This window comes from Carettochelys insculpta, chromosome 15 (assembly GCF_033958435.1).
Source record: "Carettochelys insculpta isolate YL-2023 chromosome 15, ASM3395843v1, whole genome shotgun sequence".
In the NCBI taxonomy this organism is placed as follows: domain Eukaryota; kingdom Metazoa; phylum Chordata; order Testudines; family Carettochelyidae; genus Carettochelys; species Carettochelys insculpta.
The window spans coordinates 3,053,238-3,066,457 of record NC_134151.1 but is presented as its reverse complement, the minus strand read 5'-3'; the positions used below and the strand labels follow the sequence as shown (position 1 = coordinate 3,066,457).

The 13,220-nt window shown below is 49.8% G+C and overlaps 1 protein-coding gene across 1 annotated transcript in view; it reads left to right on the top strand.

Moving 5' to 3' along the window:
* Positions 1–7,743: 7,743 nt before the first annotated feature.
* The window catches only part of PSD2 (pleckstrin and Sec7 domain containing 2), a 70,974-nt gene continuing 65,497 nt past the window's right edge, over positions 7,744–13,220 (top strand). Inside the window, exon 1 of the mRNA XM_075009558.1 lies at positions 7,744–8,294. Coding sequence (XP_074865659.1) covers positions 7,744–8,294 — 551 coding nt within the window. The remainder of the gene's footprint in view (positions 8,295–13,220) is intronic.

Genomic DNA, 13,220 nt, shown 5'->3' with positions numbered 1-13,220 from the left:
TCCCAAGAAGGCTCACCCCCTAATAAATTACTTTGTTAGTCTTTAAAGTGCTACTGGGCTGCTTTTCTGGTTTGATAGCGTATAGCCTGACATGGCTATCTCTGTTACTAAGAAAATCTTCAGTCTCTCATGGCTGGGGTGGTGCTTTGGCTAGTCTGGGCAGGGAGGGTGGAATTCGTTGTGTGGGCTTTGGAACCTGTCCCTCTTGAGCATGGGATATCATAATGGGATCTGGCCTCTGCTTCTCTTCTCAGCTGGTTTCGTTGCCTGGCGCTCTTCAAGCCCATGCAGTCTTCAGGTGAATTGCTTGCATACAATGACAGGCTATTGCCGAGCTCAGTCTGAGAGAAACATGACCCTCTTTTCTCCTTGGTCACTTTCCAGGGTCCCAAGAACTGCTGATTACTCTGCCTCAATCTCTGCTCTATTAAGAGATGTTCTCTGCGCAGTCACTTAGGCTAACTGAAGCTCTTGTGCTAGCCAGACCTGATCATTTCAGCCATCTCATCATCTTGTCCCAGTTCTAGGTCATTCTGTCTGCTCCCGTCTGCATCCCACTGAGTTTGTGAAACCACATTGGGAGAGCACGGATGATAGTCCATGTCTATGGGCCCAGTCCGACAAGATGCTTAAATATGCATAACCCACAGAGCCTGCCTTCTAGGACAGGCAGGGCCCACTCCCTAGTGAGCTAAAGAGTCACTGTTGGGATCTGGACCCAGATCAGGTTTGGGACATGCTGTGGATGTGAAGCTAACTCAAGACTGGGGCTGTGGTTCAGATTCAGTTTGGACAAAAATCTAATGAGTTTGTCATACATCAAAGACAAATGATGAAAGACCCAGGGTTCCCAATCAACCACAGTTAACTCAAGAAATTAACTTCAAAAATTCATTCTGCCGAATCAGTTTTAATCAATTGTTAAGCAATAGAATCAGAGAACACTAGGACTGGAAGGGACCTCGAGAGGCCATCGAGTCCAGCCCCCTGCCCCAATGGCAGGAACAAGTACTATCTAAATCATCCCTGACAGGCATCTATCTAACCTGTTCTTAAATATCTCCAGCGATGGAGATTCCACAACCTCCCTAGGCAATTTATTCCACCGTTTGACCACCCTGACAGTTAGGAACTTTTTCCTAATGTCCAACCTAAACCTCCCTTGCTGCAGTTTAAGCTCGTTGCCTCTTGTTCTATCCTCAGAGGCCAAGAAGAACAAGTTTTCTCCTTCCTCCTTGTGACTCTTTTTTAGATACCTGAAAACCGCTATCATGTCTCCCCTCAGTCTTCTCTTTTCCAAACTAAACAAGCCCAGTTCTTTCAAACTTTTTTCATAGGTCACATTCTCTAGACCTTTAATCATTCTTGTCACTCTTTTCTGGACCATCTCTAGTTTCTCCACATCTTTTTTGAAGTGCAGTGCCCAGAACTGGACACAATACTCCAGCTGAGGCCTAACCAGCACAGAGTACAGCGGAAGAATGACTTCTCGTGTCTTGTTCACAACACACCTGTTAATGCATCCCAGAATCATGTTTGCTTTATTTGCAACAGCATCACACTGTTGACTCTTATTTAGCTTGTGGTCCGCTATAATCCCTAGATCCCTTTCTGCTGTAGTCATTCCTAGACAGTCTCTTCCCATTCTGTATGTGTGAAACTGATTGTTCCTTCCCAAGTGGAGCACTTTGCATTCGTCCTTATTAAACTTCATCCTGTTTACCTCAGACCATTTCTCCAAGTTATCCAGATCATTTTGAATTCTGACCCTGTCCTCCAAAGCAGTTGCAACCCCTCCCAGCTTGGTATCATCTGCAAACTTAATAAGCGTACTTTCTATGCCAATATCTAAATCATTGACGAAGATATTGAACAGAACCGGTCCTAACAGAGACCCCTGCGGAACCCCACTTGTTATACTTTTCCAGCAGGATTGAGAACCATTAAGAACTACTCTCTGGGTACGGTTATCCAGCCAGAATACCAATTAAACCTTATTCCATATTTTGGATGTTTTCTACATTTTCAAACAGATTTCAGTTGCAACAGAGTGCAGTGCGTACACTGCTCATTTTGTATTATGTTTATTAGAAATATTTGCATTGTAAAAATGATGACTAAAAGCAGTACGATGTTTTTTTCAATTCACTTCTGTAGTGCATAGTTCACCCCTGTAGTGCAATCTTTTGTGAATGTACAACTTACAAACACCAATCGTTTTAGTTTTGTCTGCGGTTAGGTATAAATTATGTAAAACTTTAGACCTCCAAGTCCACTCAGTCCTACTTCTTGTTCAGCCAATCACTAAGACAAGCAAGTCTGTTTACACTTACGGAAGATAACGCTGTCTGCTGCCTCTGTACAATGTCACCTGACATTGAGAGCAGGTGTTCCCAGGGCACTTTTGTATATGCTCCTTCATGCTATGGCCACCATTCCAAAGGGCATGTGTCTATGCTGATGACCATTGTTAAAATAGTGAATCAACTGAATTTGTGATTCAGCTCCTTAGGGAAAAATTGCATGTCTCCAGTTCTGTTTTATCCAGATTCTGCCACATATTTTAGTTAGAGCAGCACAGGTTATTCATTTTGAGATTTGACCTAGCACAAAGAAGATACCAATGTGAGTTTTCCAAAGAGTGCATCAGCACTCAACCTAAGATTTAAGAATCCAAAGTGCTTCCCAACATTTGAGAGGGATGGGGGATGGAACATGCTTTCAGAAGTCTTAAAAGAACAACACTCCACTGCAGAAACTACAGAACCCAACCCACCCAAAAAAGAGAATCGATCTTCTGCAGGTGGCATCTCACTCACATGATAAAAAAGAGCGTGTGTTGTTCTGCCTTACTTTGGATTGTTATCGCACAGAACCCATCATCAGCATGGAGGTAGGACATCTGGCATGTTGGTTGAAGCACCAAGGGACATTGACTCCTTAGCACATCTGGGACAAATATCTGACAAGGCTGGCTGCAACAGTGCCATGCGAATGCTTGGTCTCCCTTTCAGGTGGTGCTGTAAACAAAAAAGTGGACATCGTCTGAACGTAAACAAACGTGTTTGTCTGAGCAGTTGGCTAAACAAGGAGGAGCTCTGAGAGGATGCGTGGGGTCTAACGTTTGCATTGTTTTATTTTTGAAGCCAGTTATTTAGGTACAAAAACAACAAGAAGTCCTGTGACACCTTATAGACTAACTGATATTTTGGAGCATAAGCTTTCGTGGGCAAAGACCCGCTTCATCAGATGCATGAGAGGGGGTTGTTTCTTGTTGATTTTGGAGATACAGACTAACTTGGCTACCCTTCTGATGCTTATTGCGGTACATAATTCTAGATGTCTATGTTCACTTTCATGATAGAGATTACATTGCAGTACTTATATCAAGTGAATTGGAAAGTAAACTACATTACAGTGCATGTATGTACAGGATGAACCTCTCTGATCTGAAGGGCCACTGTTATTGCTGGACCAGAGAGCCTCTGGACCAGAGCAGCAGAAGAGGTGCTGGCGGCTGGGAGCAGAGCTGCTTTGATGCAACCGGGGAGGTGGGGCTGGGCAGGTCAGGATCTGAGCTCTTCCAAGAGGCCATGCAGTAGCCTGGGGACCAGGGTCCTGACTGGTGGCCAGGAGGGAGCCCAAAGAACTGACTTCCTCTGGTCCAGCAAACTCCCTTCTTCGGGACCAGTCAGGTCCCAAAGGTGCTGGGCCAAGGGAGGTCCGACCTGTATAATAAAAATACAGGTTGATCTTCTCTAATCTGGCACCCTCAGGACCTGACTTGTGATGATGAGAGAATTTGCCGGACCACAGGAGGTCAATGTTGTCTAGCAGCAGTACTGATAATTTCACTGCTACTGGGCTTTTAGGTGACAGTTGGGGTAGATTAGAGCTAAATCACAGCACAGAAAGCTGAGAACCAACACCGGAGGCTGCAAGCAAACTTCATGGGACCACAGGAAACTTGGCCACACCCATAGGTGTTCGTCCAGCTCACTAAAACCATGCCAGATTATGGATGTTGCTGGACAAAAGTGCTGGATTAGAGAGGATCAACCTGTAAAGAGCAAAATGAGAGCGTGGTACACTTTATCTTCTGTGTTGTAACTGAAATCAATATATATGAGAAGGTGGAAAACATCCAAAATATTTACACAAATGGTATTCTATCACTGGTTAAGACTGTGATTAATCACAGAATTTATCACAATTAATTTTGTTTAATCACTTGACAGCCCTAGGAAGAACCCTTGCAAGAGCAGCTGTTCTTGTGAGCTTTCCACTGCATCCAGACTTGAACCAGAAACCACGAACCCTTCCGGGTTTGTGTCTGGCCTGGAACCAAAACCGCAGGGCTGGGTTCAGACATGGCAGATCAGATCTAACTCAGCTTTCAAGTGGCCTGGTTCCAGGTGCTGGCATCAGCCCATCTTCCCTGGCTGTTGCTTGGACGTGTTCAACATGGAGGGCAGTGGCCAATGGCAACCCCCCATTGATCTCCATGCAGTGAAATGCCTGTGGTGCAGCATAGCCACCCATTGCTTCCTCTTGAGCTGCCCTAGTTCTCTAGGAGGCTGAGGAAAAGTGGAATCATCCCCCTTTATCGCCTTCCAGGTCTCTCTTCTCTTTCCACCACTTCTCCAGTCCCAGACTGAAGGTTGTCCCATCTCCACCTCCTCCTTTGGGCATGAACATGTAAGGTAGGCAGCAGAATTGGCCAACTGTCCTGAGCTTTCCTCAGCCAGTATGCAATGGCACTGAGGGAGCCCCTAACGTCCATCACAATCATTATCAATAGCTGCACTTCTACAGCATCCAAACATTCAGAAGTGTCCTGCAAACATGAATTAACCCCAGCGGACCCCCTGACAGCACTAACACTAGCCCTGTGTAGCAAAATTGGGAACTGAAGCAGAGAAATGAAATGGTTTGTTCAAGTGAATTAGCTGCAGAACTAGCAAAAGGACCCAGGCACCCTGGGCTCTGCACTATGAGATGCCATCCTCCCTCTGGATACATTTTTAAGTGTCTCTACATCCATGCTTGAACCCCAGCAATGCTGACACCTCAGCAATATTGACGTTCAGTTTGTCAGTTGCAGCTTTCAGCTACGTGCCAAGGCTGGGTGTCAATTGAAACTCCTTTATATGAAAATGCAGTTTTGTAATCAACAGCTTTTTGTGCAATAGCGGCCGATTTTGTAACGATATCTACTGAAGGAAGGTGAGGTGCCTTTTTGCAGCGATATTTGGCCCCAGCAGCACGTTGTCCTTTTGCCCTACACGAGTAGCGTTTCTCAGATATTCATAAAGGACACCTTTGTGATGATCTGAAGTGGCAGCCAGGTGACATGTTTCAGCAGTATTTACGCGCAGGGGAAAGGAGTGTTACTCCAACAGCGAAGGAACTATTTTTAGATAGAGAGAGTCAGCAGGAATAATTTTGCAAATTTGCACATCTCTGCTGTACTACAAGGTGTTATCAAAATTGCAATGAGCCCATTCGTCTTCCCACCCCCCTGCCCTGGACTGAACCTGCCTTTGAATCGGGAGGGAAAGTATCACCAGAGAAACACGGGAGGAGGTACCCTGTACCTCCCTGCCTGCAGTCTGTCATGATCTTATCAGAGAGGTGGCCCTGTTAGTCTGTATCTTCAAAAACAACAAGAAGTCCCGGAGCACCTTGTAGACTAACGGATACTTTGGAGCATCAGCTTTTGTGGGCAAAGACCCGCTTTGCTCCAAAATATCTGTTTGTCCATAAGGTGCCCCAGGACTGCTTGTTGTCATGATCTTGTATCTCCGAATAGCCCTGTGCCCCCACGACTCTGTGAACCAAATACAGTATCCCCTGTCCCCTCCACTATCAGTGGGTGCCTCGTGCCCAGACCCACCTTGGTGCTTCCCCTGATTTTCTGATGTCTTCTGGAGCCTCACTAATCACCACGGGGACCTCTGTCCTCAGGCACCAAAAGCTCTGCAGAGCCACCTCTCTTCTGATTGCTTGCCACCATGGGAGCTCTCCCATCCAACTTCCTCTCCCACCTGTGGGTGTAGCAGCCTGCTGCAGCACCCCATCACGGGCAGCTGTACCCTTCGTATCGCTTTGCACCATGAATCTCTGGCTTCCAGTGCAGGGACACCTGCCCGTGAAAAGCCCTTCTGGGCAGACCAGGAACCCACTGCCAGCCATACAGCTGCCCTGCTTGCACTTTTTTAGCAACGAAAAGCCTTTGCCCTAGCCCAGGGCCCCATTGTGCAACTGAAGAGCAAAACGTGGTCCCTGCCCCATGGAGCTGACCCTCCAAGAAAAAGGGGAGACAACAGATAGAAACAGGCAGGTGAGGGAGCATCGGAAACACCAACCATCTGGATCAGAATGATGATCTCAGCCCAGCCCCCTCCAGCCTACCAGTTACGTTGGTTGTAGTTCTCCCAGCAAGGAGAGTTTGAAGCTGAGGGCAAACCCCAGCAGGAGCATTTCTGGTGGTACCCAGCCATTCCCTGAATGGCTGCAGTCTGAGTATGGAACCTGATTGCTGTCTTTGGTTTGTGATGGGGGCTATTGTATTCTAGTTCTGACACTGTTGTGGCCGGCAGAGTTTTAGACGGAGCAGTATTCCCATGTCGACAGCTGCTGAGCCCGGCTCAGGGCTGGGACAGCTGTGTGAATGTGTTGGAAGAGCAATGCTCCTGGAGTCAGTAGCCTGAGGGCCCTGCCCAAAAACTCTGAAGGACAATATCTGCCCAGGTTCACCTGTAACAGACACCTCTCCTAGCCCAGTGGGCACCAGGGCAGGCTCTCGGGGGCTTGAATCTGGGAAGCTCTCGATTTAAAAGCATGAAGCTTGACCGCCTGTGAAAGCACAATGAGATCAGGTTGAACCTCTCTAGTCTGGCACTCTCTGATCCGGCAACATCCCTGGTCTGGCATGATTGTCGTAAGCCAGTTGTCCCCTTATCATGGAGTGGCCAAGAAATGTGTTTCCAGCCACTGGTCCTGGCTGTCAGTGTTCTGTGCTGTTCCTTAGCTGTAGTTTACCCCTAAATGTCTTCTAAGGGCCCAGCAAGCAGGGGAAGTGTTGGGAATGTGCTTGACAATATTGACCTCCCGTGGTCTGGTGAATTCTCTGGTCTGGCACTGGTCAGGTCCCAGGGGTGCCGGAGCAGAGAGCTTCAACCTGTAAAAGATTCAAATCTTTCCAGCCACTCGGGAGGACAGAGTCACATCCTGAGCACAGGGACAAGTGCCTTTGAGCTGGGCCCTCAGACCGTGTGGTCTCACGGGTGCCGGCTCTGCACTTTCTAGGAGCACCGGCCACACAAGTGCCTCCCCCAGCCTCCTGCTGCTCCGAGAAGAGAGGTTGATCTCTTCAGACTGTAACGGTGTTTGGATCATACGGCTGCTTCCCTCTGTCGCACAGGCCAAAAGCACAAAGATGATTGACACGCGCCACCTCCCCGGCTTCTGTTTTGAGGGGAGGGTGGGAGTGTTGAAAGTTTTCACCCCCCTCCAGCCACCCCTGAGAAGCAGCACTCACCCAGCTGTGTCCCGGGATTCTGGATGCTGGGGGTGATGTGAGTTTGTCTCCTTCCTCCGCCCTTTGAAACGGTCATGAGACAGTCATGTTGTTAATTTCAGAGGCTCACAATTTTCTCTTTCTCCTCCTTTGCAGGTAATACCCGGCCTGGGGTAACTCAGGGCAAGGAGTGGTGCCAGCCCGGCGCGAACCCGCTGAACATGAATGAAAACATTCATCAGCCTTTAGCTTCCGTGGAGTATAATGAGCCTCCGAGCTCGGGCTCACAGCTAGCCATGCTGCCCTGTGCTAACGGGAGTGAGGCGCCGGCAGATCCCTCCAGCGACAAAGCCAGCCTCCTGTGCCAAGCCGAGCCACCCAAAGCAAGCGAACGCAACAGCCTGGCCAATGACAGCCCTGGCCATGGGGCTGACCCTGTGGAAATGGCGCCAGGCGTACAGCAGCAGCGGGAAATGCAGCACATCGGGGGGCAGCAAGAGCCGTCAGAGAGCAACAGCAGCAGCGTCGCTGGCCCGGCGCTGACGAACGGCGTGCATGCAGAGTTTGAGCCCAGACAGGAGGGGGACTTTGATGACAAGGAGGTGGCAGAGGCGCAGGGCAGTGCGGCCGCAGGGAGAAGCGACCCGGACTCGGAGGAGAGGGATTCTCCCTCCCAGGAGCTATACAGCGAGCTGCCCTCTGGGGTTCATTTGCAAACCTTCCTGGACACTCCAGAGGTGCTGAGTGAAGAGGACGCCGAGCAGCAGCTAAGGTAACTGGGATTCTCACTCTATTTCTTTCACTGCTCAGACAAATGTGCATCCTATTCTCCCCACCCCTCCCATAGCTCAGCATATAACCTTGCAGGTCTCCTGGCTGGCTTGGCCCTCCCTCACTGAGTTCTGTGATGCCCTCTCCTTTTGCAAAGCTCTTGCCAAACGGTCATCATCAGAGTTTCACAAAAATAATACAAGCAGTCCTGTAGCGCCTTAAAGGCTAGCAGTGTTATCGATCAGGCATCCAAGCTGGGTGAGCAGAGTCTTGGTGATTCTTCCACTGCAGGACGTGTGGTCTCGCGAAAGAGGCTGGCTGGCTGCAGAGTGTCCGAGGAAGAGCGCTGCGAGTGATTGGAGTGATGCATGTCCCATGTAAGAGTGGAGCAGAAAGAGCTGGGATGACTCTGACCGAGGCTGGGAGAACAGTTTCAGAAGTGTGCAAGCACCAAGCAGGGAGACAGGGAAAATTCCAAATAGGAGATGGAATATTTTGTGGAACAGCCTCCTTAGAAAAAAAGAGGGCAGCCCCTTGCTTGGCTTCCCCGCAACCAGCAGGAGGAAGATAAATGGTGCTTTGCAGCAGTTTGAGTCCTCAGTAACTCCTTAGTTCCCTAAGAATGAATTTTCCTTCACTGCAAAGCCTGGGGCATGGCTGTCCTCCTCAGTCTTCTGCTGATAAGCAGCTCAGCAATGGGGACGTGGGGATGTGAAGCCACAGCCTGAGACCAGCCACCGAGTTTGGGCCAGGGAAACTCCACAGCAGTTCATTGAAACAGCTCCTCAGATGTCTGGCGATGGGGAGGACGAGGGGAGAGTCTGCCCGGACCAAAGCCAGAAGAGCAGCCATGTGGTTTCAGTGAACACTGGGGACACCAATTAAAATATAATACAGACACTGGCACACAGTGAAGCGTGCTAATGCCAATGCAATTATGCCCGTATTGTGCGAGCTCAGAGCTGATGGAGGGATAATGCTTTCTTTGAGATCGCTTGCAGAAGAGCTATCTGCTGAAGACTTAGGACACAACAAAGATGCAACCGTGGACCACTGTGGGAGGCCCTGGGCATGCTAAAGGTGTGAAGCGTTGAAATGCCACATCAAAGGTTGGAACTGAGCACAGCCTGACTGTGCTCTCTAATCCAAGAACTTGCTTTGCTATTTGTGCATTTCTTTAGGCTTCATTACAATCTAGCATAAACCCTAAACCCGGTACAGGGTGAAGAACGCCCCAGAAACAACTGCAAAATACTTCAGCGCTCCAGCAGAGAGCCCTGCTAGGAACCATTTCTTGGTTACCAGCTGGGAGCCCAGTTCTTTCCCTCTGTTCCAGCTTCCCTCTTCCCAGCACATCTCCAGCAGGCAATGCAGGATCAGACACTTTCGAGTCCTTGTGCGTGAGCTTCCTTTATCACTGACATCACATCGTTTTTCTTATAAGTCATCCAAGCCAGCTGAGTCCATGGTCCTAATTTTTGTGTAACTAGAACTTCAAACCAGCAGGGGGATTTTTAATTTAAACAAGCATTGGGCACACTGTTTTCCAAGGTGGGTGCTCCTTAGATGGTTATGGTGGTCCCTACGTTTGACAGCATTGGCCTATGCCGATTCATTTCTTCTCCAAGAAGATGAATGGCCAGACAGAGCTCGAATTCTCGTCCATAGCTCCTTAGCACAGCTCCTCACGAGGGGGCTGCCTTCAGCACAAAACCTGGAGGACTTGAAGAATGCAAGGGAAATTACAGATGCAGGACCCTGTCCGGCAAATACAGCAAACGTGGGCAGGTGTTTTTACAACAAATTAACCAGCAAGAAAAGAAAGGTGCAGCACCCTGTGTAAATATCCCGCTCAGTTCAGTTACATAAATAACCGTTGCTCTCCGCGTGCCACCATACCCAATAATGATGGAAAGAATTACTGGACAAGACACCCAGGCAGCTGGATGTATCATTATTTCAATTCTGTTACAGAGACTGAGGGTAATGCAAGTAAAGATAAAGATCCTCGCCTATGCGCCACGCAAATGTCTTCCATGCTATTTAATCTAATCCACTGAATAGGCAGGTCACTCCACCTCACAAGGCCAAGTTCCATCAGATGCAGGGTCTCACCATGTCTTAAAACTCAGGGCTTGGCGAGGGGTAATCTAGTGCCCATCTGATGCACATCACCGATTCACACACGAACAGCACCTTGCTGGTGCAAACTCAACATGCATGTTAATGTGCATTAGTGTGTTCACCCGCAGAGTCTGTGCAAGCCACTCAGTGCACAACATGTCGTTGATGTGCATTGGAATTCATTCTCTACTGATCCTCATTGCTGCTTTAGGTAGACAAACCCAAAACTGAATGTTGACTGAGTCAGGTCCAGGACATGTCTATGGGCCCCAGGGCCCCAGAGTCTATTTCCAATCTCTATGAAGACGCTTTCCTGTGGGCATGTTAATGGAATGGGGCATTCTGTCAATGACCTCAAGGTATGTGTGTTACTGAAGAGGAATTATCGCACTGTTTTGGAAAGAGAAGCGGCCGAGCTGGCTTTTATATTCAAATTCGGCACAGTAACACATGGTTTAAATCGTGATGGGAACTTTCTGAGTCACTATAGGGGCTCGTCTGCATACTTGGCTCAATCTTATTCTTGACCTTCCCCCCCACCCCTCCACTCTCTGATTTGCTCACCTTGATTATCTTTTTCTGATTTGTCCTCCTTGCTTACTGTTTTTGGTTCTCTGTGTCTTAAATATTGAGTCTGTTCTGGTCTGGCGATGGTCTGAAGAAGTGGGTCTGTCCCACGAAAGCTCACCTAATAAACTATTTGGCTAGTCTTTAAAGTGCTACTTGACTGCTTTTTGTTTTGATAGTGTATAGACTAGCACGGCTTCCTCTCTGTTACTTTCCTGTGGGTGAAACTCTTTTGACCTTGACTGGGATGGTCTTGCTTCATCTCGGACGTGAGGCGTCACCTCACTTTGTCTCCTTCTGGGTCGCGGAAGTGGGAGCGGGGTGAGGGCTGGATTTGGCTTCTGCAGATGAAGACCTGAGGCATGGGGCAGCCCGGGAGGGCTGGGGATCCCCGGGCAGAGCGGGAGGGAGGAGAGAAAGGGAAGCAGGCTGAGGTGAAAGGACATTTGCTCTGGTTCCCTGAAAAGCTGAGTGAAAAGCAACCACAAAAGGGCTTTAGAACAGGCAGTTTGTGTCCGTGTGCTTCATGGTGGAGAAAGAGGCCTGGAAGATAGTGTGTCCCCCCTTGGTCACTGCAGCTATTGTGGGCGTAGCTTTGCAGCAGGGCAGCTGAGAGGGCTCTGCGATATTTATTGTGGCCTACCTGTCCTTCACCGGAGAGGTGAGGCTGGTGGCTGTTTAACGAAGACATCTGCTCTGCATGGTGTTCATTAGTCACTTGCGGTAAAATCAGGGGTCAAACGACCCTGAGGGTGAGATTCTGCAGTGAGCCACTCCAGCGTGCAGTCCAGAACTCACGACCTGTGAAGAGGTGCCATGAAATCCACTTTGTTCTCTCCCTGCCCTGGGGGACAGGGGAGGTCCAGGTGTAATTTAGGCTCTGTCCGGACAGCGCCCTAACCTTGACATAGGCTATTTCGGCAAATGGCGCTGGCTAAATGGCCCCACAAGTTGAAATAATGCCCTATTGCAAGATACCCCGGTACTCGTCCTGCAATGAGGTTCACAAGGAATAGCACACCCATTATCTCAAACGGGTTCAAGACAACGGGCACGTTGCGTAGTCATGGGCATCTGTTTCGGGATACCACCAAATCCCAAAAGAGAGCCCACCATGTGGACGTAGCCCGAGTGGCCTCTTTGAGTTATTCCAGCTCTCCTGCAATCGCTGCAGCATTGGGAGCTGTGTCCTTTGGTCCACCCATGCAGGGGGCTCTCGGGAGAAGGTGTCACAGCTCTCTACCAGCATCTGGGTCCTGCCTGGTGCAGTTACATGGTCCCACCTCTTCTTCAGTGGAATGGTGCCAAAACGGGAGGCGGGGAGAGCGTTTTATCCAAACAGTTTTAAACCGGCTGAAAACCTTGCCCCTCTCTGGTTCTCCTCGCTCGCTCGTGTGCCCTGGGGATGTGCGCCATTCTCCAGGCAGCATTGTCTTCCCAGGTGGATGAAACCTGAATTTCCAACATTAGTGTCAAGTGGGAGTACATAAAATCGTTGCAAATCCAAGTCAGGGAGTGGGCGGTCTAGCGCAGTGAAGGAGCTGGAGGCCAGCACGTCCTGCTGCAGGGCATGGCCACTTTAAGGAATAGAGCTTTATGGGAGTAGCAGACAAGCTGGTGATGGGTGCCGTGATGGTCCGGAACAGCTTGTTCCCCAGTGCCAGGAAGCAGGGCTGTTACCTGGCTACTTGTGGGCTTGGAGGTACGGCTTGAAGTGAGCTGGCCTGGCGGGGCCCCGCAGGTGGGTGGGGCCTGGCTGCTGGGTGGGGCCCAAGGCACCAGGCTGACCACGGGGCCTGGCCAGTGGGTGGCAGATGCCCCTGGGATTTGGAGCTTGCTCACCTCCCCCTAAGGCTGGGCCTGACACTGACCCCAAACTGCCGTGTCTGTTGAAGATCAGGGAAGGGTGAGCCCTCATGAAAAGGCCCCTGCTCCAACCTAGAAGGAGCAGGGAGGGAGGGCAGCAGGCCCAGGATCACATGCAAAGTCACCCTAAGCAGCGAGCTACAAAGGAGTCTGCAGAGAACAGGGATTCCTGCTCTGCAGTGATGCAGGAACCAACCTGTCACCCTCCTACCCCGGGATCTCTGACTCTTGTGTGATAGTCAGTCTTGTTCCTGGGCTTCTGGCCTCTGCTCAGTCCACTGGACCCACTTAAGGGCCCAGTTGCCCTCGCTGGGGTGAGGGGTAGTCTGGGGGGAACCCCATCCCTGCCCCTCGTGCCGGGTTCCAGCCC